A 26573-nucleotide genomic window follows, 5' to 3' on the forward strand; every position below is an offset into this window, starting at 1 on the left:
AAAGACCACTGCCTACCCTCTGTAAACTACAAATAGGACAATTTCTTTTTCTACTAGCTTCATACTAAGCTTTAGAGCAGGAATCTCAACAGGCAGTCACCCCTGGGGCTAATTAGATGCTGTACCTCACTGAAGAAGTCTCCAGTGACCCCTCCACTCACTCCCTTTTGCCAAATCATTTGCTTTCAACTTTTCCTGAAGAATTACAAACAGCATCAGAGATGGGTTGAGACCTTATTCTCATCTCTATCTGTTTTCAACCCTTAATTTTACCAGGCAGATGTTGTTAACGTTTTAGGAACTCTGAATAATTAGGTACAGACAAAGAAACAGGAAAGACTGTATGATCCAGCCTTCTGCCAAAGGAATACAGGAAGGAGTGGTGCTGCTAATTTTTATTAGGTTTGTTTTTAAACTCTGCTAGTTGACAGCTAGAACGTTGTCAGAGGCAAAAAAGCGCACCCACATTTTATTTTATGTTGCAGGCAGTTATAGGAGTACTTCACACCTGCCAGTTTGCATCTGCCTAGGTAGACAATCTTTTCTTCCAAATTAGCCCCACACAGTACCCCCCTCACCAGCTTATACAGCCTGTGGCAAAACTCAGCCACATCAGCTATTTTTGTACAGAATAAGCCATAGGTAATTTGGAGTGGGAAAGCCAGAGTGTAATTTATTTCACTGTACTGCAAAATGCTTACAGTGCTTTGACAGCTGCACACAGAGGCACAGCTATGAGCCTCAATTTTGCCTCTACCTATCCCATCAGCATTTACTCTTATTATGAGGAAACATGGTAGTGATTATTCCACAGCAATAACCCTAGGACAATTCAGGAACTTCCACCGTGATGTAAGCAGTGACTTCCTTGGCAACTAAGTACTTTGCAACTTGGCAATGCAATACCAATGCCACATCTCCCAGTTCAGCTTTTTTTTAGAAGCCTCTAATTCTGCAGTAATTTTTTTTGGACATATCCTTATGTCAGAGCAAAAGGGTTTTCTTATTCTTCATCTGACCTCTGAAAAAGTACAAGGATAAAATTAATGAGTCTGTGTTATGACTTTCCCCCTCCCCAGTTTTATCAAAGAAATTTCTCCAGAAGTGTTGATTTTTCTTAATTTCCCTAATGAAATATGACCTACATAACATCAGTTATTAAAAAAAAACCTAATGTCCAAAAAAGCCCCCTAAGAATCAATTTGAGATAATATCCTCAAGAATCATCTGCTTACCTACGTTTTACAAAAAACTTTGTTTGAAATGTAAGCATGTTCTACACACACATACAAAGACATACAGCAAAGGAGTCACTAAAACGGGACATCTGCATTCCTCACTGTCAAATTAAAGATGAATACACTTCTAAAACCACAAGCAGCTTAAAAGAATGGCAGAACACTTAAGAAGGCACCAGATTTTCTTTAGACATGTAAAAAGGCACCAGTCATGCTTTGTTTAGTTATATTATCCTTTATTATTTTACAATGTATTTCAAAAACTTTTACAGATGCCTTAAACTGTTCTACAAGAGCTGCAATACTGTCATAAAAGCACACCTACAGACCGAATGCACAAACGAACTGTAATACCTACTGGTATTGAACCATTAATATCCAAAGGGTGTAGTCTTTTAGTAAATAGATGTGCAGTAATGCAAATGCAAACAGATGTTAATGCAGAAAAGCAAAACTCTGCATTCATGGCTATAGAACAGAGGACTTTTCAAACACATTTGGTACTGTAACATTCTAGACAGCAATATGAAGAGCATTACATATTTAAAGCAATACATGCCCTGAAAAGCCTGTATTTTCAATCTGTGCGTGTAAACCTGAATCAAAAATAAACTAGATATATTAAAAAACATGAGACATCTAGTCTGCCAACAAGATTTTGGTTTCTTTTTTTTTCTTAAAATGACAATTAACCTGGGTGGGTGAACTCTGATCTGCATTATTATTATTTTACATTATCATATCCTCAGCATTTCTGTAGTACTATGACAGCCTGTGTGGTTTTTTAATTTATTCCTTGTGCACAGGCACAGAATAACTTTGATGCATTAAATTTCTTTTCTGAGTCTCCAAGTGGTAAATATGATTCATATTATAGCAAATACATTACCACAAAAAAGCACTGTATAACAACGTTTATAACATGTTTCAAAGTTCTCAGCTGTATTTCTCTGGTGCAACAAAGCAGGGGCACAGCAGCTTTCAAGCACTGTGTATTGAATCCTCTCACACACAGTGGTTACTAACAGTTCAGATATATGTTATTCTCTACCTACAGAAGTTTTGCTTTTATTATCACTTCTGCTCACAGGAATTACTAAGACATCTTTAGACCTATACTGTCTGTAAGTTACAGTGCAAAGCCAATTATTTGCATATGTTTTTAAGCCAAGCTGATGTATTTTCATGGGAGTCTCATGAAAGACATTAGGAGGAAACAGTAATTGCATATCCGGATTGATAGGGGGAAACAAAAAAAAAAAAAAAGAGTCAAAATTTACGAGTGTGGCACTGTGGCAAAAGAGGCATTCTGTCCTGCTTTATACTTCAAGTTTAAAGTTTTAGTTACCATTAAAATTTCCTAACACTAAACACCATTTCTTAATCAAATATAGTCTTCATTCCTCTATTCTCTGCAGGCAGAGCTGCAATAGGTCATCACTACATTAGACCACAGCTTTTTCTGCTAGTCTTCCCAGTTAGCCTAAACAGCAGTCAGTGGTATTTATTAGTTATATATATGTATATATATATATATATCAGTCAGTCACACCCATCATTACAAATATGTTCTAGTTTATTTACTGTACAATGTATGTATACAAATTCATGTTTTTTCAGTCCCTTTTTTCTTATCTTAAGCACTCCAATAGTTAAGGGCAGGCTGGGAAAAAAATTAATATACATAAAAGGGTTACACATTTCAAGTCTGTAGTGATTCTAATTTAACAGCAAAAGGGGATCCTCATGCTCATGCTGTGAACACGGCTGGCAAAAACAAAGGCCAAAAAAAGAGGCAGACTGTATTTTTCTCTGGAGTCAAAATCTAGAAAATTGAACAAAACGATGTTAGTCCAAAGGGATGTAGAAATGAAAAGGGCATTTCATTCAATGTCCAACTGGAGCTATTAAGGATTTTCTTTCACAGAGGCCCTGAGACGAGTTGAATGGATTCTCTCTACCATTTGTTTCATGTGAAGTCAAATTAAAGCTCTATAGGTATAGCATAAACATTTGGTATACAAGAGTGGACCCATTTTTAAAAAGTGAAGCAATAAAATCTACATGAAAAACTAATGAATGAACAATTTGATTGGAGGCCTCTGTCCTTTGACCCCTGCCCTATCAGGCTAAACATCCAATAAAATGTAAAATGCAGCATACATTTGCTTAATCTAAAATTTTCGTGATGATTTATTGCAAATTGCACTTGGCAGTTCACCACACCAATGGAAAACTGGCCCCCTTGTTGGTTCATTCACACAGTCTTTCAACACCAAATACAAGTCACCAGTAGAAAGATCTTGATAGAAAGTTTGCTGCTGTGCTGAGCCAACTGGCTGCACCTTCTGGGTGTGACCCAACACGAGACACTGCTTTGTCCTGTTCCTTAGTAGGGCTCTCATCTTCTGGCAAATACTCAGGTAGATCTGTGTTCTGCTCTACTTCCACTGGAGTATCTTGGAACGGAACTAGCATCTGGTAAAACACAGCAGATTAAAATTATGTCAAATGTTGTAACTTAAAAGAATGAATCAAAGTTATAATATATACATGTTCAGGGTGACAGGCATGCACATTGTGAGACTCCTCCCCACTGCCCTATAGTTCAAGAACATAAATGGAACCTACTATGCTTAGAAGATACACAAGAAATTCTTCAGCATAATAGGGAAGTATCAAGTAAATACGAACTACCTTTTAGAGGAGTGTGAAACAAAAGCACATCAGCAACTCCAACCAAAAAAACTCATCACGCTCATTGTGACCCTTTTCATATCATTATGGTGATAATCAATTACAGTACTTTTGTCCTTCTTCTGAACAATAATTTCCATGTAACTGTTCTATGGATTCATATCCTGACACAGGATATCCTTGATCCCCCTTGTACTGGATGTGTAACACTCACGGTTAAAGAATTTTGCCTACTACCAGATGTTATGGGCACAGAGGTGCTGATATTGAATATACAGCTAAGCTGTAACAATTGGTATTTAGAAAGATAGAGATCCTACCTCCTCACCACTTTCACTTTTCACAACTTGCTGTGCCTTCATAACTTTGGTTGATGCTATTGCCGTTGCCAGTGCCTACAAACACACAGAAAAAAGCAAGAGCTCAGTGCAACAGAATGCAATAATGTGAGGATCTGGAGGGTTACAAAGCACTTACCTCTGCTTTTAAATCTGAGCGAATTCGGACCACGCACCTTTGAACAGCCATTTGAAAGGTAAAACTAATAACACCTTTAATTTTCAACAAGGCTTCTTCACAAAGATTCCTTCGAGACTGAAAAACAAATGAAGTCCCACAACTGAAAAACATACCATGTGAAAATGCTCACAATTAATTGTTAAGGTGGTCCTGTATGTCTCAAAGCACATGGTTACAAAAGTGGGGTTGAGTAATAGAAAAACTACAACGCACATTTCAGCACACAAATATTAGACTCTCTTGCCACAAAAGAAAAATTTGCTTACACTTTAGAAGTCAAAGAAGGATGGAATCAACTGTAAATAATTAGAGAAAAGTGCTGAAAAGCAAAGAATGTTTTTCTCTGTGTGATCAGCTAAACAGTCCCCTCTAGTTAAGTTCTGGTTGACTGAAGTGCTCATTGATGAGTAGTTAGTGTTTAAGTTGCTATTTATCAGACACCTTGGCTCCATACTGACTGAATGCATCAAAGCAGCTGTTGTATCTTTCAGCTGCTTCATCTGTGGCAGCTCACAGACATCATGGCACAGTACATGCCTAATTCTTATTTTAAAGGGAAAATACTTGGTTGATAACCCACAGAGTGTTATGTTGAAAGCAAGTGGACATCACCTACTGTGCTGTAACATTACATTGACCCCTACTAGTTGCATCTGCTTAGAATATTCAATTTTTTTTCCCTTTTAATATTTGCACAAGATGGTTGCAACAAAAAGAATTAAAGTATACTTGGAGAGACTGCTAGCACAGAAGGGGATAAAAAATGATGGACTCTATCAGAAAAATTGACAGCCTTTACAAAGGTTTAGAATAATTATATACTTAACTTTTTTTTTTTTCCCCAGCAAGGTTTTAAACAATTAGTTATTTCAATGTATATTTACATCAGTTACCAAATAATCACTAGTCAGTATTCACTGTGTGCACAACAAGCAAATTAAATTCTTTTAATCTCTGGAAGAATGAACTCAAGCAGTTTGTTTTTTGTTTTTTTTTTTTTTAGCAGTTTAGCATATGTATTGAAACAATTCATTTGTATAAGTTTATGTATTGAAATAGCTAACATTTTTGCATTTTCCAAAAAATAACTTTGTCAGGCTACATTTACTACAGAAAGGAAATATTTGATGCAAAGATGATAGGCTGCCTTACACAAGTGAAAGCTGAAACCTATATTTGGACATAGGAAGCAACACTTTCATAGCTTCTTAGCCTAAAAAAATAAATTCATACATCGGTGTGTAGTAATTCTATGACAATTCAGCTTCTTACTCTTAAGATCCCAGGTGAATCATAGGCACCTCAGTTTAATTCGAAATGAGGCTTTCAGTGATCAGATAACTGGTGAATCATTTCTTAAAAGACAAAACTTAAGGTCCACACAAACTCCTTAAAAAGCTGGCAGCTGGGCAGCCACCAGCTTTGCTGCACAGACATACTTTGCAAAAGGCATTTGACTGGCAGGTAGCCACAAACCCCAGCAATACACAACTAAATATACTTCTGCATGGTACTCCTGAAGCATGGGCACAGGTAAAATTTAGGCTATTTCCTTACACATCAAACCTTGATTACCATGCCACTTACAAATACTACTTATAATGTACAGACTAGAAAACTGACTGAGAGGCATGCCACAAACTCCTGAGTTATTGCCTTTTTTTTACCTTTATCACCAAATTTGATTATTAGATCTTAAAGTTAAAACAACACATTAAACAACGAACGACCTTTCCCCTCTCTTCCTGAAACAATCCATTATCTACTATTTGAGGTTTCGAAATCCACAAGCATTTGTAGGACCTGCAACCATTCCTAACAGCACCTTCCATTTACAAACGTAAATGACTGAGAACACCATGTCTAAAGCTCTGTGTTTACTCACTATGCCTTTTCAAACTCATGCGTGCAACCTAATATTCTCTTCTACTTAATAGCAGAGAATTATAGGAATGAACTATTGAATGAAACTAAATAGCTTTTGTTGCTCACAAGCTTTACTACCCTCCCAGTTCCAACTTATCATAACACTTAAAACAGCATTAAGGGGATGTTTAACTTCTGGTGAGCACCTCATAACATTTCTTTAATATCTGATGAAATACAGAGCTACATACACCAGCTATTTCAGCCTCTGCACAGCCAGATTTTCCTTTAACGACAAGCTAGGAAAACATGCTGGTGTGATCTACCTGCAGTTTTGCTCTCTAAAGATGAGTATCTAAACACTCTATGCTTTTTCACAATACCTTTAAATCAGCATTGCAGAGAGAAAACTCCACAAATATTGCTAAGTTCCATTTGTTGAAGAGAAAGACATGCTTTTAAGATAGAATTGGACTACAAGCAAAATACCTAAACTCACGAAGTAGAAGTGGATGAAATTTCTTGCTTGGAGATACCTGTGAACAAACAAATCAACTACAAGCTTAAAAACAACAACCTATGGGACTGAATTAAAAAAAAAAAAATCACAGAATAGAAAAGCCAATGGTGTTGACAAAGCACTGCCTTTCTAGATAGAGCAAGTGCTGGAAGGCCAAAACTGTAAAAAATATTTGTATAAAGTGAGTTAGAGCAGCATGTTATTTCTAAAGGAATTAACTATGGTCTCATGAAAACAGAACAGTGGGTATGCTGTTGGTAAACTGGGCCCATGGACATGCTTACTTGGCAGAATGTAAAGCAACAAAGCAAAGGATCAGGTTTGATCATTTAAAATGGGTACAAAACTGAAAGATACAGAGTCCGGAGGGCACTTGTGGATAACATGCTTAAACAGCCTACATGCTGTTTGGCAGCCGTAAAAAGGCAAACATGGCCCTGGGGTGTTATCTACAGGGGTATGGTAGATAAATCTGTAGAAGTTATTCTGACATTACATAAAGACTCAGTGAGACCTCATTAATTCAAATGCCATTCTGGTCACTACAGTAGAAAAGATCTCACAGACAATGAAAAGATGCAGCAAAACCAGCTCAAAGAAAATACAGCATTTCTAAATTAAGAATATTAAAAAAATTCCCAGTGTCTGAAATCTCTCATAACTAAAAGGAAACTTTTTTTAGATAAACACACTTATACAACCACAAGAGATCCTTAAGTGAAAAATGCTGAAGGCACCTTGTTCACTCCATTCTTTCTTGAAAAACCACCAAGAAAACTGCCTTAAAGCATCTTCTTTAGGTGTTCTGAGTAAGCGCAATTTATGTAATACTTTATAAATATCTCATGCTTCAAAATACAATTCACAGAAATTGCTGACAATTGATGATCCCACACAAGGAGCCTCACTGGGTTTCTGGGGTTAAAATAAATCTCAGAACAGCATGCCTTATTTACACAAACTCTGAAGGTTTCCTTACCGAATCATCAAGGCCATCTATATGCAAAACCACTGTCTTGGCACGCTTATTTGTGCTGCCAAGGAAAAACTGTGCTTTCCGCCGACGATAATTCATCTCATTCACATTGTCCGTGTCTGACATGTTGGAAGACTGAAGAATATCATAGACTTCAGAAGCCAGAAGTTTAGTCTCTCCTGGTGTGGTGGTCCTGAAAGGAAAAAAGGGACTAAGATTTCCAAGTATTTGTTTTCACATTAGTACTGCAAAAAGCTATTGATTACATCCTTGGAACTGGAATATACCATGTGGTACAGTCAAGACGTGGCAAAAATGTTAAGTGGGGAGAGCAGAAATTGGGTAAAACTATTTTCTTTTCCTGAATCCAATTTTTATGTCAGTTTGTTGATTCTATGCTCATTATAAACAGGTCTGTTCTCAAACAACATGAATACAATTTACATCAGTTTGACAACTACAAGCCAAACATGGTAGTACACGGTCAATGCTCGGCTTACTTTGTGTTCGGCTTTATTTTTTTGTAACAGAACTTCTCCAATTGCCTTGTGACATGTTTTGTTTCCCACTTTCCTTGCTACATAATAAAAATAATTTCTCTGTAGAACTGGCATCTTTCCCAAAGTTTTCTTCTCCAAAGATACCGAGCATCAGCAGCACAGCAGAAACACAAATTTTCTTCAAGAATCCAAAGGTTATTCCTGATTAGACTAAAATTTATGGTATGAATTATATGATAGCATTTTTTAGATCAAAAAAAGTAGATAATAGAATCAACATATATTGAATTGTTAAGATTTAATTAAAACTAATTTTAATAAGGTATTAATATAAATCTGTTGCCCAAATTCAGCCCTGTTTTTAATTACGCCAGTGACTTCAAGCTTTGTGTAGAAACAAAATTATTACTGCATCAACTTGCAATTAATTTTTAAATGATGAGTGACAGCTTTGCTGCTTTGTTTAACAAACCCTAAGTAAGTAACAAGTACCTTTAGATTTATTTTTTTTTCCATTTGACTTCCTTAATTACCAGACATTAAACACATTTTCCATCCTACCATATGGACAAGGGAGAATACTAAAGCAAGCATATTAGGAGTTCTCAGCTTGTGGGGGTTCAGCTAGCCTTTTTTTTTTTTACTTCTCTGCACCTTGTTTTGAACAGCACGCATTTAGAAAGGAAAATGTCAGTTCTTGTGATAATTCAGTAGATTAACAACACTGAAAGGGGAAAAAAAAGAAAGGGAAAAAAGTGGTAATAAGCAAATAACCAAGACCTAAAAAGGGAAAGCATTCCAACATATGTTCAGTTTTAAATACATGCTTATGTTCTGCTTTCCTATATTGAGAAATCACTTATGTTAATTCACAGAAACAAGTGCTGAGAACTCACAAAGATTTCAACTTTATCCTTCCCTAATTTCTTAGGCGAAGTAATAGAATTGATGATAAAGCCATGCAACTGGATGCCTTGAGGAAGTAATAAATCAGCTTTTGCTGAAGTGATAGCTTAAAGAGATTAAGGAATTAACCCACCTATTAGTTTTGCCAATTTCTTTTAACACCAATCCTATCCATATCAAGTGATTTACAATAGAGGAGTTTTATTTTTTTGGTAAGTTTAAACACAGCTCGCTAAGCAAACTATTGAAAATGTCACTATTCCACCTACAGCACCTACTATGGAGTTGGTAAGGGGTTTTGCTTCAAAATAATTGTACTATTGCACCACAGAGTTAAAAAAAAGTCAGAAAGACAAATGAGAAATAAAGCGTCCTTAATATTTGCCTTAATATATATGTGTGTATATATACACATATATATACTAACCTAAGCAAAAGAAAGAGAATTTAAAGCTGTCACAATGTCAGCAAATATAAAATATTCAAGTGCCTAAAGCAAAAAATCAACAGTGATTTTTATATATGTTTTATTCTCCCAACATTATAGTTGGCACAGTTCTTGAAAACTAATGATCTGCTATTAACTACACAACTGAAACAACGTGTTGACTTTAAAACACAAAAGTAAATTGGGTCTTATTTGACAGTTATTCCAAGATCTTCCTAAAACAGGTCTATACTGATAAATTTTATGTGTATACACACACCATGCACACACTCAAAAAAGATACTCTGATAATTTCCTGTATTTTTCCAAACAGAGGAATACCACTACCTGCCACTAAGTTACCCCTACTACCTTTAAAAAAAACCCAAATGCAAGACTTTAATCTTATTTAAAGAGAATCAGTAATAAGCAATTGACTGTGTAATAAAAAGCAGCAAGAAACTCAGACACTACACTACAGGGGCAAGGACAATGGCTGCCACTGAGAAGTATCAGATTGAAAAACAATCCCAAGTGAAGGTGTACACCAGTTTTAAACTGCAGAAGCAAAATACTACACTTTCAGCAACTCAGTTAAGGAAAGATGCCCAAAATTCCTGACAAAACCTTCTACAATTTTAAATGTACTGGCAAAATGAATGAATACAAGTTTTCAGCAACCTGTTATTGTTTCATTAAAGCAATTTCTGCAACAGCTGTAAAAACAATAGAAACATTTACATCTTAATATCAGATTAAAGGGATTTTTTTATAAGCATGGTGAAACACTGGCACAGATTGCCCACAGAAACAGTAGATGCCCTAAACCTGGAACCATTCAACATCAAATTGGACAATTCAGTTGCAGATATCCCTGCTCATTGCAGGGGGTTTGGACTAGAGGACCTTTAAAGGTCCCTTCAAACCCAAACTATTCTATAACTCTATGATCTTTAATGAAAAAAAATTCCTATCTGGAAGCAAGTATAATAAACCCTCTTGGCTGCAAAACCAAGGTGATGTTCAATGGTGAGTCTGTTTCCTTACATACTATATTGCTAATAAAAATAAATACAATGAAACTGCACAGAAAATAAGTTCTGAAGGCACTGACAACAGCCCTGCCAGCACCTGTGTGTCAGTAGTTTCAGATAACACTGTCCACACCTGTCTGACTGATCCTCCTGCCACCATCAGAGCAGCACAAGGGAACTCTTGCCCTTTCTCCCTCTCCCACTCCAGTATGGCACTTTAGTCACCACTGAAGTGCAGGTACATACTATAAATTCACTGTGCAGCTAGAGCTTGTTTGACAACAATCAATCATTGGAACAATCTCACCAAGGGACATGGTACAGCCCCCATTGCTGGAGGTTTTCAAGATACAGCTGGACAGGACATGAGATAATCTCACCTAGGTCCCCTTTCCCATGAGAGGTTGGACCAGATCATCTTCTGAGATCCCTTCCAAGCTGTGATTGTTCTGTGATTCTACGACTAGTGTTCTGCTACCCTGCTAGGGAAATGGCAGCATCTACTTAGAGCAGAGTAACAGTTGGCAAGGGTTGGTTACCATCTCTTTCAGAGGCAGTAATGTCTTACATTACTTCAGCAAGATTCAGAAGATGCCTGTCAGAAACCCAAGCCTTTAGTTTTCACTGTCTTCCTGAATTCCTGTCATCCTAGATTGCTGCCTGTCCTTCCATCATGTTCACCCAAGGCTGGCTGTGTAAGAAATATGAACACAGAATCCAAGTGACACGTGCTATATCTGTCATAAGAGGATACAAGAAACAGTTCTCATTTTCTACTATTTCTTTCTAACTATTATTAAAAATAACTTTTTAAACATGGTCCAAGTGCTGCAGAGGTTTTAATAGCATAGCAAGACATTTTTTAAAGTTTTCACTAACCTTAAAGGACATGAAAACTAATGGCTAGAACTCCAAATATGTGTTATGTGGGCAGAGTATGGATGCTAGGAAATAATGTGGAAGCAGTGTACAGCATTATGGCTGTGACTGAAGTAAACACACAGCATCATAAATTATAATAGAAGAGCATGACAATCTTCCTACCATAGCTTCATCTGATGCAAGGGTAACAGAGACATAGTCTCTTCCTTTAGAAGAAGGACAAAGACTGAGAAAGACTAATATAGTGATTTTCCCCTTTTAGAGAAGGGCAAGACATAAATGGGTTTATAAATACATACATGGGGGCGTGAGTCTGTAAAAGACAATCTTATCCTTTTTAAAGCTATAATATTTTATGCATCTTTTTAAAAATAAACGTGTGTACATACTTGTAAATACATACTAATTCCTGCATCAGAGGAAACATGCAACTGTAACCCTGCTCAAAGTAGAGCAGACCCTGTACACAAGCACAGGAACTATTACCTGCCTTTCCTTAGTGGCATCTGCTCTAAAGACACATTAGCCAAACACGTAGCAAACACACTACAACAGCATTTCATTACTGTGTTTCTACTGAGCTAATAACCTTGACACAGGAGGTTTCTAAATAAAAGAGGAGATTTTTCTTTACCCAAGACTCAATTACATCCCAGACGCTATAAAAAGGAGATTTATGTCATTTAATTCCAAAAGTTTCACTTCTGTAGTAATTCTGCTTTTGGATGTACTTGCTTAGTTTGCCTGCTTCGCACAATAAGATGACAGAGTTAATTGTCCACTCATGAAATTTCAAGGCTCTGATAATCTCTGAACACCTGGGAAGGTGATGGAAAAAATCTGAAGGTGCCCAGGAAGGATGAGCCCAGATATACAAAGAGAAAGTCATGCCTGCAGTACCCCAGGAGCCTTCTACAATGAAATGACTGGCTTCACTAGGATGGGAGAGCAAATGGGTACTGTCTGTTGACACTGGCCCTTACACAATCCCCACAGAGAAGCTGATGCAGGATGGACTGGCTGACCAGATTGTGATGTAGACTGAAAATTGGCTAGATGGCCAGGCCCAGAAGGTCGTGATCAAGGCCATGAAGCCCAGCTGGAGGGCACAATCTAACAGTGTAAATCAGGGATCAACACCAGGTCCCATTCTGTTCAGCACCTTCATTAACTATCTGGGGCACAATGGACCCTTAACAAAATGTGCAGATGACACAAAACAGGAAGGAGTGACAGATACATCAGACAGCTGTGCCAGAGAGACCTCAACAGGCTGGAGAAATGGGCTAACAGGCATCTCATCAAGTTCAACAAGGGCAAGTGCAAAGACCTGCATCTGGGGAAAAACAGCCCCAGGCACCATTCAGATCAGGCATAATCCTAGAGTGAGCAGCTGGAAAGCAGCTTGCAAAGAAACTGTTGGACACAAAGATCAGAATCAGCCAGCAAAGGGCCCTTGCAGCAAAGGTTATTGATCATCCTGGGCTGCACTGGCAGGAGTGCTGCCAGCAGGTAAAGGGAGGTGATCCTGCCCCTTTCATCAGCAGTGGTGAGGCCTCACCTGGAGTGCTGTGACCAGGTCTGGGCTCCCCAGTACACAAGATGTATGAACACACTGCAAAGTCCAGAAAAGGGTCAGAAAGATGATTACAGGGCTGATGAGAGAAGGGAGAGAAATCCGGGACAGTTGAGTCTAGAGAAGGCTCAGGGGGGAGCTTATCAATGTACATAAATACCTGAAGGGGGTGCAAAGAGGACAAGGCCAGGAGCAGAGGCAATGGACACAATCTCAAAAATCAGAATACACTTTTCCACCGTGAAGGTGACTGAGCACTGGCAGAAGCTGTCCAGACAGGTTGTAGAGTCTCCATCCTTGGAGATACACAAAAGCTGCCTGGACATGGTTCTGGGCAATGTGGTTTAGGTGTCTATGCCTGAGTAGATGGGAGCTGGACCCATGACCTGCAGAGGTCCTTTCTAACCTCAATCACCCTGTGAGTCTGTGAACACATATCAAGAAGTCATTAAGCAAATTCAAACAGCAATATACATGGAGCACATCCTTTTTTACCTACTTGTGGATTTCTAATCTTTCATGTTAAGAATATTTTAGAAGATAGGCTTTTATGTAAGTAAAGCAAAAATTTATTTAACTTTCCTGCCAACTATTTTCCTTACACACTGTCTTCCAAAGAGTTATGCATGACAGCTTACAAAATTCTAATGCAATTGATAATTAGAAAGACTGATTTCAGAAAATTCCTGCTCTCATATTTAGACTCAAGAGTTCACTACTCAGCCCTAAATTGTTTTTTCCTTAGGCATCATGAACTAAAGGCAAGACTAGATGCAAAAAGGAAGGAATTCTCAAAGTCCTTAGAACTTGTCAGTTGGTATTGCTGATGTTTTCACCTTCATAGAATCATCCTTGAATTGTTAAGGTTGGAAGACGACCCTGAAGATCATCTAGTTCCAACCCTCCTGCTGTGGGCAGCAACACCTTCAACTAGACCAGGTAACTCAGAGCTGTACCCAACCTGGCCTTGAACACCTTCAGGAGTGGTACATCCACAGCTTCCCTAGGCAACCTGTTCCACCTTAGCTTAGAGCAAGATCTTACTGCACACAGTCATCACAGAAAAACTATTGAGATTACTACCTTATAATAACAATTTAGAAACTTTTAATACAAAACTTAAAATCCAATAGTTCACTGGTTCAAACACAACAGTGACTTTAGGAGAACACTGCTTCCAGGTTTCTCACTCAAAATATAAAATTTCTTTGTAATTAGCGCAATAACTGTATTCGGTAAATAAGAATATAAAGCCAAAGATGAGATCACACAGGCAAACTAAAGAAGTATTTTAATCTCAAGTAACTTCACAACATAGATCAAAAAGTCAGTGTATATAAGCTCACTCAGTAGTTTATGCTCTTACTCTCTTATCTGAATCTGATGTAGCTCAAGAGTATTCAATTTGTAATTTATAGACCAATCTCAACCTGGTACTGATGGGCCTGTTTTCCCCAGGGTTGCTCATGAGTAAGAGAACCAAAGACAGAGACCATTCTCAGATTCTAGGTTTAGAATTGGGGATCATTTGCACCTCAAGGCTGACCTGTGCAGAGCCAGGAGCTGAACTTGATGGTCTTTGGAGATTCTCCTCCAGCTGAGGATATTTTACGATTCTCAGGATACACAGAGAAGAACTACAGCTCATTTGTCTAAACTGAGAAACCCCTGTGAGAAAAGGGCAACCAGAGGTAGCCTCTATGATAGAACTCAGGGCCCAGAACTCTGTTAAGATCCAAGCAAGGAAATTGATACAGGAGAATGGTACATTTGCAGTACACCACTTACATAACAACACTTTTCACACAGAGAGTGACTGCACTATATATATTTTCAGTTGGCATGGCCCCATAAGTAAGGGAGCACGACATATAGCCTTACAAATCATGGACAAAGGCTGTGGTACAGCCAAACAGAAAAGGTGAAAAGGTGGACGTGCACTGTATGGCTCATCACTGTGCTCCTGCTCACTAATACCTGGGAAACCAACACAAAGAAAAGAACGGCTCTGAAAAAGCAAAAAGTAGCTAACAGTGGTGAAGGAAAGATAAACTCTAAACACAAAACTAAGGAAACAGATCTTGACATTTTAAAGTTAACTCAGGTAAAATTTCCTATATCGACATCTCAAGGATTTTACATAGTAATGGAAAGTAGAACCTTAAAATGCAGATCTGTAAAGAGAATCCATTACACAATTCAAGTCTAACAAACATGAAGAGTTTGAAGACCAAAAATATCTTTGCTATCCAAGTTAAGGCTCCAATATTTGACAAGACCTTGGCAAATGCCATCTTAAATAACCTACTCATAAATTAAAAGTATAAAAAACTCTGACTTAACTTACAGTCACAGAAGAATTCTAAATCACTGAACGTAACAAAGGACTGAATGTGTAATTCTTCCTTCTAAAACACTACTTTGAGGAGACCTCATTTACAGAGTAATGCAAGCACCTTTCCAGAAAGTTAGAGAAAACCTATCATCACATAGAAACAGACATTTTCATTTGATCCCAGTCCTCTTTATACATGCAAGCACCGTCCCAGTATTTTTCCCTAGGATCCTAAGTAGTGATATTTTCAACCATAATTTTATTCCCGCAACAAACTTCATTCATTGCAATGCATATAGTAGCCCATATGACACAAAAAGCACAATTAAGAATTTCATGGATTGACACAAATTCTATCACTCTGTTTTATCACTGTTGGGCAAGTGCATGCATATCAGAATGTTTAAAGTACATACACAGTAGATATTTATCATTTAGTCATGGGTAATAAATGGCTAGTCAACATATACTTAGATCACTGTGCTTTAAAACCACTGATATATTTGTTTCCAGGTGAACAATTTCTTTTGGAATATGTTCTTCCTATACTTAAAGACAGAAGTTGTTTCCAGTAACTAAAGGGAGCAGTAAGCTGCAAAGAGTTGTGACATTCTGTAAGGGGGGGGTTAGGAAATCACTAATCTTTGATTTTAGAAGTGAGACACAGTGATTGACATGGTTTTGATGAAAACTTTAAGCATGAATGACAAGCCTAAAGAAAGAGCATGGTATTAGAGAAAAAGCAATCTGTTTCAAGACAGTTATCTGATCTAGCTGTTTTTCTGCCTGTTCTGCTCCAGTGCCAGGGTAAGATTCTTTCTTATCTCCAAGAATGCTGCTCTTTCTTGTAAGTTTTTAATGCAACCCATGGTACAGTGGGCTCACTCATAAGCACATGGCTGCTCTCCTGACTTATTCCAGGCAGCAGGCACATTATTTGAAAACAACTTGAAGAGTAGCATTACTTCAGCACACACTTTCTCAGAGTCCCAGTATGGTGCTACTACCATGCTACACCTCAGTTCCCTCTAGCCTCAAAACACAGCAAAGACCAGATAATATCATAGAGCAGCTGACAAAATGATTACCACCTGCTTTCTGAAAAGAAAAAAGTCAAAATCCTGAAGAATACAGACAGGAGGATCCTTGTGTTGGTCAATAACAATATAGAAAGCATAGTAATGGATTAGCAACAGGAAAACCAAATTGAAGGTGTAGAACAAGAAAAACAAGAGAACCTGTAGGACTGGGCAAGCCTTAAGTAACAGAATAAGCAGCAGCACGATGGATCTTCAAACCCCAAAACCAAGCAGGTGGACTGCTCAATGAACCTATGCACAGCCTGAGTACAGTAGTGTTACGTGCCTACACTCCAGTGGTGTCAGTCACGTGCTCCAAGTAGGTTACACCACAGAAACAAGGCAAGGTCACAGAGATTTTCCTAGATTGCTCCCTAGAACTGCAAGACGCCCATCACTTGGCAAGCTTTCCACATAGTACCCATGTCATAGCTGTGACAATGTGACCAGGAGACACTAAACTAAAAAGCTTGTAGTAAACAAGGAAATCTGATGTCTTAAGGCTGATTTTGTACTTAACAAGACATACCCACTGAAATTAGGAGTGAGGATTGGATTTCACAATGCCACTTCCAGCTCAGTTTATATCATATACCTACTGACCCTGAAGATGCACAGAAACCCCATGAAATTGCTGGAATGTCCTGAAGACTGTTGAAAACAAATAAACAAAAAAGCCTAAACATTAATAAGTTGTAAATAATAATAAAATCACAGTACAATCCCACTAGCTGTTGTAAAATCAGCAACTGTGATATAATTTAAACATTTAGCAAATTGATTAGTTACCCATACTTAGAACATTTTCCTGATTCATTCCATTGTCCTCTGATCACAAGAGAATGAACTTTCAAGAATGGGATAATGGATTTGAACATATGCCATATGCTTAACCCAGCTATTCATCCAATTTTGTTTAACTCTTGCTATTTATACATTAAATGGAAAATCAACTTTTGATCTCCCACAGCTTGGTATCTACCATATGGACATACTCTACATAAAAAAAAAAAAAGCAAAACAACAACAAAAAAAACCCCACAGGGCCTGTTAACTCAACTAAACTCAAAAGGCTTCATAGCAGCATTTGCTAGACAAGAGTCCACATAAAAGACAAACTCCATGTTGAATTTCACAGTCACTAATTCCAACATCTTGCCTGCTAATGAACAGTAATAATTTCATGGATGGCAAAAATCATGTTTATTATAGGGTTTCAACCAATTGAATCAGGGCTAAAAAAAAATTATCTTAAGGGCAACAACTGTCTCTGATTCTTTACAATGAAAGATATGAAATGCTGACATTAAAAACCTAGTTCTTTCTGGGAATGATGCTGTGGTGACCATGTAGAAGTATTGGTAGTGCTGAAATCAGTCTCAGCACAGAAGCATTTCAGAAACACACTGAAGGAAACCAACCACTTCCTTGTGTTATCAGCATGCTAACAGCACTAAGTATATAATATAATAACAGTTGATTATACTCTATAATTATCTGAAAAATCCATTTATATCTTAAAATCCCCACTGTTTATTTTAGTTTTCAAAAGTAAGGTTCATCTGATTATTTCTGTGAAATTTACTGGAGAAAAGTAAAAAAAAAAAAAGAAAAGAAAAGGTTTTAAAGCTCTAAGATACAGGCTTCCCTAAACAAAGCCTGTATGAATAAAAAGAATTAAACTACAGCAGCAAACTGTCCCTGAGAAAAAAGAATGCAAGTTTAATCTATGTAGACATATCTGTGTCTAAGCTTTGTATTTGATTAATTTGCTAATATCATTAATTCGGTAGAGACTCAAAGTAGGTAACCATTGAAACATCTTGTTCTCCTTACTCTTAAACTACTTATTTATTAGCAAGGAACTGACTTTTTTATTTTTAAGCAAGCCAGTATTAGCAGCTTCATTTCTAGTCAGAGGGACTGCAGTCCCCACGCAAAATAGGTTGAAGCATACAACAAGGTTTAAAAAAAGTGTTGTGGGAAGTTGATGATATACTGTATAAATACAGCATGTGCTAACAATTTTAATTTGTTTCAAGTTAGATAGGACTTTCTACTGCAAAATTCAATGAAAATCCTGCCTAAAGATATCAGAGCAGGTACTGCAAGACAACAAAGTATCAAAACATATTCCTGGATAGAAATACATCCAGTTGAGAATCACATACTTTAACATAATTGTTCCAGAATAAAATTCACTTCCTTCTGAAATTACAGCTCCATTCAGAAACTACTAATGAAGGCTCTATCATCATTAGTATCTTTTCAGGCATTTTTCTCTGTAGCATTTATTGCCTGTAATACCCAACTGAAACCAATTAAGTTCTAATCACACACCAGCACCCTACTATGTTTATTGATCAAGCAGCATTTAGGAATAAAAAAATAATAAAAGGGTAATCCACTTATGGTTTCTTAGAAAAAAATCTGCATTTTTTTTGGGATGCTTACCATGAAGATCAAAGACCAGGGCCAAATACCACCTGCGGACAAGGTCATTGTAAACCAACTGTAGACATTTGACACTGGCAGGGGAAGAGAAACCTCACAGTGTTAAGCATGTATCAATGTCCTTTTTGTAAGTAAATTGCTCCAGCCTACAATACTGTCAATCCACACCTGCACTAGTATTAAATACTTCACCACACAATTTGTTGCTTTGATTTCAAAGCATCTTAGCTCTTAATTTTAGTAAGCATCAGTAAAAGTCAGCATACTGAAGAATCTACCTCAGCACTTTTTCTTATAAACTCAATAGTAACCAGAGAAGGTCACTGTATTTCTGAAATGCTTTCACCACCAGCTGATGACAAGGTTTATTGAGCATTAAAGGCATTCTGTGTTGCCATTACTAATCCTGACTCTTCTGCCAATCCACTTAAATCTCTACTCTTTCACACAGGTACAGAACTGCATCACAGAAAGAAAAGAAGCTGCCTTTTGGCACACCATGTCAGGCAGATCTTGAGGCACTCAGTTCAGCATTATAGTATTTGTTTCCTATCCTACAGTCAGCAGTTATTTAAATATCAACTCGGATTCTATTATTTTTTAACTTATCATAATATTGTGTCTCACTCTGTAAACCACTTCATTTTTTTATAATCAACGTTTCTGAGTTCCACATTTGTTTTAATATAAAGTCTGCAAAAAAAAAAAAAAAAAAAGGAAGTAAAACATCTTAAGTTTAAATGACTTCCTAAAATATTTAACTCCCTGTTCCAGCCAATTTCTAAATAAAGAAGAAACTGGTTAAGACAGCCTATTGAGCACAAAAGGCTTTTAAACAAAAGTTTTTTAATAAAGTTATTTTATACTTAATAACCTTTTCTCAGTTTTTCAAGGTTCTCTATTTGTAAAATTCTGCAATACTCATCACAGAATTTCTTGCCTACAGTGAAAATCAACTAGCTCATTTTTAACTTAACTGTTTTTTTTCCCCATTTAAACAGAAAGCACTCAAAGCAATTATGACTGTGGCCCTCCCTCTGTCAGAAAAGCAAGAATAATGCCTATTTACTCAGTAAGAGGTACTGAAAATTCTCTTCCAGGCTTCAGAACCTACGATCTGGTAATTGCACATAAATCACCATTGTAGAACTTAGGCACCTCAATGGATAGGTAATTACTTTCATTGCTTATCATATTCTTAAGCCAGTCATTGTAAACCAACCAAAGGCCATGATTTTGAGGAACTTGCAGGTAGTCTTTATAAAAACACTGCATTAACAACTACTTATTTTGTTACCTATTTGTCAATTAGTCAACATGAAATTCTCAAAATGCCAAGAAAAAGAAACATTTCTATTAAAGAAGAGGCAAAAGAAACTGTTGAAATGCAAGCAAGCGCTGTGGTGTCAGAGAAAGTTTTTTATCAATTGCAAGTGCCACACAGAAAGCAGTAACAAAAGTTCTGCTGTTTCATGGAGCCTGCAAATGCTTTGACAGAGCAGAGTAAAAGCTGCTCCATTGAACCAGTATGTACTGAACTGGTACTCTGAAAAGTCCATGGAAGCACTGTACATGGACTACAGTGAGACAGACATCAGGCAGGGTAAAGCTGAACAACCAACAATCCTGATAAAAGTGCCAGACATCAAGTGGAACACTGTGAGGTAAAAGCAGTAGCTTGGAGAACAAAGGGCAAAACTAAACTGTATTTCTGATTGTAGTCAAAAATATTGTAATAGAAATTACACAAACATGACATAATAAAAAGAATAGAAAACACAAAATCCAAAACTAGATACTAACAAACACCTAAACTGTTGAGTACAGAAACAGTACCAATCATGTAGAGCTCACTAAGCAAATTGCATGCAAGTAGAAATTATGACTGTGTAATGTCTCTGACTGTAGAGAGGTCCTGAGATAAACAAAAAATAAAAAAACTCCACTAACATTAAAGGTACATCTTGTTAGGACACAAAGAAGACCCCTCCATTGGGTCATGCTTTTGTATTTTTTTGTGATCAACTCTACACACAAACAGTAAGCTTATCCTAAGTTGTACCTCTCAAAACAAACCTTTAGAACAGATATTTACACAACTGCTAAGGTATATTAACTCATGCAAAATATAAACTCACAGTAGTATTTCAACATGTAAATTGCTAGTTACATTTGATTTGCTGACAATCCAGTGTTTAACTATTCTTACAAATGACATCCATCTTTCCAAGACTTTAAACCTTATTTCCTTACCTCACAGCAGCCAAAAGATTCTCCCAGAAATCCTATTACATTATGACTGAAGTCTAACTTAATACCAATATTGTAACAGTAGGATTTTAACTAACGCTTTTCGTGTTTTATTTGTCATCAGTTGTTCCTGTGCCTGGACCTCTGTGTTGAGATCATAACTTCCTATACGGTTAACTAACACTGAAATACACTAAAGGAAACAAAGACTGCTGAACCAAAGTTGTTAGTTGTTTTTTTGTTTGTTAGTTTGCCATAAACAAAAAGAGCAGAACTTGTACTGAGAACACACCTAACTGAGGTAGCTCACTACATTAAACCCTCCCCCCTAGATATAACCTCTTTCAAATACCAGAAAGCCTTTGATAGACAAAAGGAACCTTCAGTTACTTAGAACAAATAATGTGGCATTTTTAAAGAGGACATACTGATGTTTCCTACATTTTGTAATATTTCATTGTTTCATTGTTTTGTTTTGGGGGGAAGGGGCAAAGGATGCTTTGTTAAAAGTAACTTAAGAAACAATCTATTGCCAAAACTTGTACCATTTAGAAAATATACAACAAAAACATTCTTTAAAGAAACTCAGGGTATGGAGGAGAGAGGGGAATATTAAGCTATTTTGCTTAACAATGCTGAGCAGAACAGCCTGCAGGCGTCTTGCTGCTGTGACCTTCTATTAACACATTGCTCCAGCAATAAATACACTGGAGCCCCACAGCCCAGAGATGCAGCAGCAACCAAGGGTGTCATTTTATTGGGAAAAATAACAGGAAAGGAAACGCCAGGAAAGTTAACATGGAACAGAGGTATGTGTATTATTCTTCAGGTGATACACTACAATTTGGAAATAGTGACTAAGTTTTTGGAACCTACTGCTCACATGAAAATCCAAACCCTAGGATAATCACGTTTTTCTCCAAAAACACAACTTCTCAGTGCAGAATCACAAGTAGTGTAGAGTTGAAAAAAATGATTATGAAACAGAATCGTGATTCCCATTACCCAATCTCAACTGTTTCTCAACTTTGACGTGTTAAAGAAACCTCACATGCCAAGGATTACAAAAACAGCATTACTAAGTGATTCAGGTAGAGAAAAATAAAATTTCTACATTTTATAAAAAGCTGTTTCCTTCTACTTTGTAGATCAAAATTTAAGTATTCCACTTAATAACAAAAAAACTGTAAATTTCTTACATTTAATGCATTTTTAAGTGTAATTTCTCACAAAGTATAATGTTGAAGCTATATGGCAACTTCCCTTTAATCATCAGATATCCCTTTAAATACATAGTTTGCCTGCTTCCTAATTAAGATATGGCCTTTGCCCTGTCTTTCTCACAGAGAAGAGAAAATAGTATGCCACACAACAAAAAAAATTATAAAACTATTGTGATGCTACATCCCTACTATTTAAATTTTAACAAATAGTATCTGAAATACTTGGTTTTTGCTTTTTTTTTTTTTGTCAGATATCATAAATTTAAAATTTGCTGGTTTCAATGAATAATTAAATTTTCAAAAAGCACAGGTAATTAAGACTACCAAAAATTAAAACTGAGTAAGAAGTCAGCAATTATAGACTGCATGTATTTTACCAGATCTGCAAGGGACTCTAATTAAACACATATTAATTGCCCTAATCTTCTTAGGCAAGTAATAAATTGGAAGAGCTGATTAATGCACTGGATTTAGTTCAGCTTGTTAAATCTGACAACCTGGCAAAGGAAGACTATCTTGAAAAGCTCTTTTAGCTAAGTAATTGGAATTTTACTCTCAGTAATTTGCCATTCCATAATAAGAGCTATTTAGTACATTAACTCTTCATCAGTGGGTTTTTTTTTAAATACAGACTAGTTATACTGAAACAGTACCATTATGCTGCTCATAAAGATTATGAAAAATTATGAACTTTGACCTTTATTGTCCATCAAAAGACACTTTCACTCTGAACACAAATTAGTGTATTTCCTTGTAGGCAATAAATCTTAATTAATTTTAATTCTAGAAGCTGCTAATAACATTTTAGAAAGTCCATATGGACACATTAAGTCCTCTACACAATTCATAAAGCCAGCAAGTAAACCAGTTTTCAATATTAAATTACTGCTGATGACTGCTGAAATACAATGAAACACCAGTATTCAAAGAGCTTCAATCTCTTCTACCTTTTTTTACCTATTTATGCAAACGCTTCTGCACATACACATGATAAGAAAGTGTAAGGTTTTTGTAATATCAACCATTTAAAAAAAGAGAAGTTTGGAAACCTCCAGGTAGAGATTTTAAAGGTCTGATATCTCTCCAACACAATTGTTTATTCCTAGATATAACATGGAAAAATGCCTCAAGTTTCACTTAAAATTAAGCAGATGTAGGTGAACAAAACAAAAAAAAATCACCCTTGCTAAGGAAAAAAGCAGCAAGAACAGCAGAAATTTTTATACTTGAAAAATGTTTTGAAGTATTCCATGAAAGCTGAAACAGCGCTTCATATGTCCTAGAAAATGTGAACGTATATAAAGTCTTTCACATGAAGAAGCTTAGAAAGTCATGTGTTCCAAATCAAGTTCACTCAGAAAATAAATCCTAAACGTAAAAATATCTACCTGCCATCAAATTTTCATTCTGTACTCCTCAGAGCTGACATGCCATACTTCTGTAGAACCTGTAACTTCCAGGATCTACATTTAAAATTTGTTACTCTTCTGTTAGCAAAATCTAGTGTTCATATGCCTTGAAAATCAGTCACAGTGAACCTGAAACCTATTCTTTGTTCCTTAAGCATAGCATCAACTAAGGAGTCAGCCAGACAACACTTTTGAGTAGCAACATGATTTTCACAACTGAGCTTTGACACTTAGAATAAGCAAAACAGCAAAAAATTGATCAGATAATACTAGAAGACTGGTAAGCCACAGAAGAAGACATGAAGGTACCTCAAAGAACTATTGAACTCAGATGTCTCAAGTATTTCCTACTCATTGTTCATGATGCAGTGCAATTTACTGCTTATCACTGAGATCCCTAGCAAAGGAGAAATTCTTTACTGTGAAGGTGGTGAGGCATTGGCACAGGCTCCCCAGAGAAGCTGTGGATTCCCCAACCCTAGAAGTGTTCAAGGCCAAGTTGGATGGCATTCCAAGCAACCTGGTCAAGGTGTCCCTGCCCAAGGCAGGGGACTGGAACTAGATGATCTTTAAGGTCCCTTCCAACCCAGGCCATTCTGTGATTGGATAAACAGGTGGCACTCAGTTTCAACTCTCATCATCAGTAGTTCTCCATGAAAGAAGTAGTCCTTTGCCATCATGATACTGAGTTTAGTTAAGTGGCATAGCCTTTTCCCATTGGTTGTGTATTACTTGCAATGGAAGGGTTGGGGCTTGTGCCTGAGGCTCCCATGTACTACTACAAGATGCCATCAGCAGAAAACCAATTCCAACTACTTTCCAGTTGATGGCATTGATCATTTAAAGATCTGTTAGACTTGTTATGAACTGCACTTAGGTTATGAGAAAAAATTCTATATCTGAACTTGAGGTCTCTCACACAGAAACCCTCAAGGCTTATGAAGCCTTGGTAAGAAAAGCCCTCAAATTTCAGGATTTGCGTAACTGACAGCAAAAAAAACCTGGAATGCTAAAAAACCTCAACTTCCTAGCACAGCATCAGTTCAGCACTGCTGAACATAAACTTAAGTTTGAAATATGACAATTATTCAGTTTGTGATTTGCCTGCATTCCATTTCATTGCTTGAGAAGACATACCACAGCTTTATCAGTGGCAGAATACAGTTTGTCATAAATCAGTACTGAACAGGGAAAGCCACTGTATATTATTTAGTTAAGTGAGAAAATGGACAGTGAGTGTTGAAAAATCATTGGTGAAAAGGAACTATTCAGATGGCAGGATGTGCATCATCTGTCAGAAGCAAAAAGCCAGTGACTAGATGCTGGGTTCTGTCTCACCTGAAAGAAAGAAACAAAAACAGGAAAAGCAGAATTCTGACAGAAGCTCCTATCTTTTTTGTACAATTTTTTTTTGCATTTTTGTACCATATTACCAAAAATAAAAATTAAATCCCAAATTAAATTCTGAAAATAAAAAAAAATTGTAGATAAAGCAATGAGTTAAATACACAGATTCTGGAAAGTACACGGGAACAGAGAGCATGAAGTACTTTAGACCAAAGTATCTATTAATGCCTAGTTTCAGTTCAACAGACTACATCATCTTCTGGTAAACTGAAATCAATTATAAGCTAGAACCTGCATTTTGTAAAGCAAATCAAAGACAGCAGAGACCTTGTTTACTGCCCTATAGACTTTCTAACAAAAAACCCCACAACCCAAAACCTGATTGTGATATAAGTAATTCTACATTTATCTTCTCGGTACTTTTCTACCATCTTTGCCCATATTTATGCAGGCAGTACAAAACTCAACTTCAGCATTTCCTGTCAACATTAAAACCTAAAATCCTGACAAGCACATGACAAAGTCTTGTGGTTGAAGATGCTATGTATTTAAATTTTCATGATATCACACTTTCCAAATGTTACATGCATACAAATCAAACGTATGTTCTTACTGTTGCCAAAGAGCTTTCTAGAAAAAAAAAAAAAAAAAAAAAAAAGAAACACCTACAAGATTTCCAGTTTTCATTGACTTATCTCTCATTTTCTACATATATCTGAACTTCACTCTTTTGGCCCTTGAAATTGAAACCTAGGAAAAAATGTTGAAGAGCTTTCCATAAAATTCTTTAATGTTTCCCAAGTAATATTTGCAAGCTACACTACCATTCTCCTCTCAACTTTTTCAGGATGTCTCTGCACTCTAAATAGGCATGTAATCTATACTAAAAGTAAGTTCTTTTGAAACACATGCTTCTGTTATTACCTAAATGTTTCAGGTCTTATTGTTACTCTGAAAGTAGCAAAGACTCCTGTATATTTCACTTAATTATGCTTGTCCTTAGAAAAGGTGAATATCGTAAGACTTAATTCCATTTTTCTCTCTATGTATCATATTAGAACACCTATCACTTCAAAAGTTATAATTATTACACTATTTTTAAGAAATTGACACATCTCTTCTAAATTTTAGTAACTTCATTTATTTTTCTTTTTAAGACACATGTTTTAAATCCTTGTGTTTTGCATAACTGGTGAATCATAAGATGACACTCAGGCATAATGCTGAATTCCATACCAATACATAACTGTCTTTAGCTTCAGCATAATTAATGAAGTCCTTAAAGGTAAACAGTAGGAATATTTCCTAGATCACACAGAACTTAAGTACAAACCA

General features: G+C 36.6%; 1 protein-coding gene across 2 annotated transcripts in view; it reads right to left on the reverse strand.

Annotated features, from left to right (window-relative positions):
* Positions 1-1457: 1457 nt before the first annotated feature.
* ARMC1 (armadillo repeat containing 1) overlaps positions 1458-26573 on the reverse strand; it is a 33799-nt gene continuing 8683 nt past the window's right edge. For both annotated transcript variants that reach the window (XM_053984236.1, XM_053984247.1), the window contains exons 4-7: positions 7820-8009; positions 4413-4529; positions 4256-4330; positions 1458-3716 (exon numbers count right to left, since the gene is read on the reverse strand). In XM_053984236.1, coding sequence (XP_053840211.1) covers positions 3525-3716; positions 4256-4330; positions 4413-4529; positions 7820-8009 — 574 coding nt within the window. In that variant the 3' untranslated portion in view covers positions 1458-3524. The remainder of the gene's footprint in view (positions 3717-4255; positions 4331-4412; positions 4530-7819; positions 8010-26573) is intronic.

Source organism: Vidua macroura, chromosome 1 (assembly GCF_024509145.1).
Source record: "Vidua macroura isolate BioBank_ID:100142 chromosome 1, ASM2450914v1, whole genome shotgun sequence".
Lineage (NCBI taxonomy): Eukaryota > Metazoa > Chordata > Aves > Passeriformes > Viduidae > Vidua > Vidua macroura.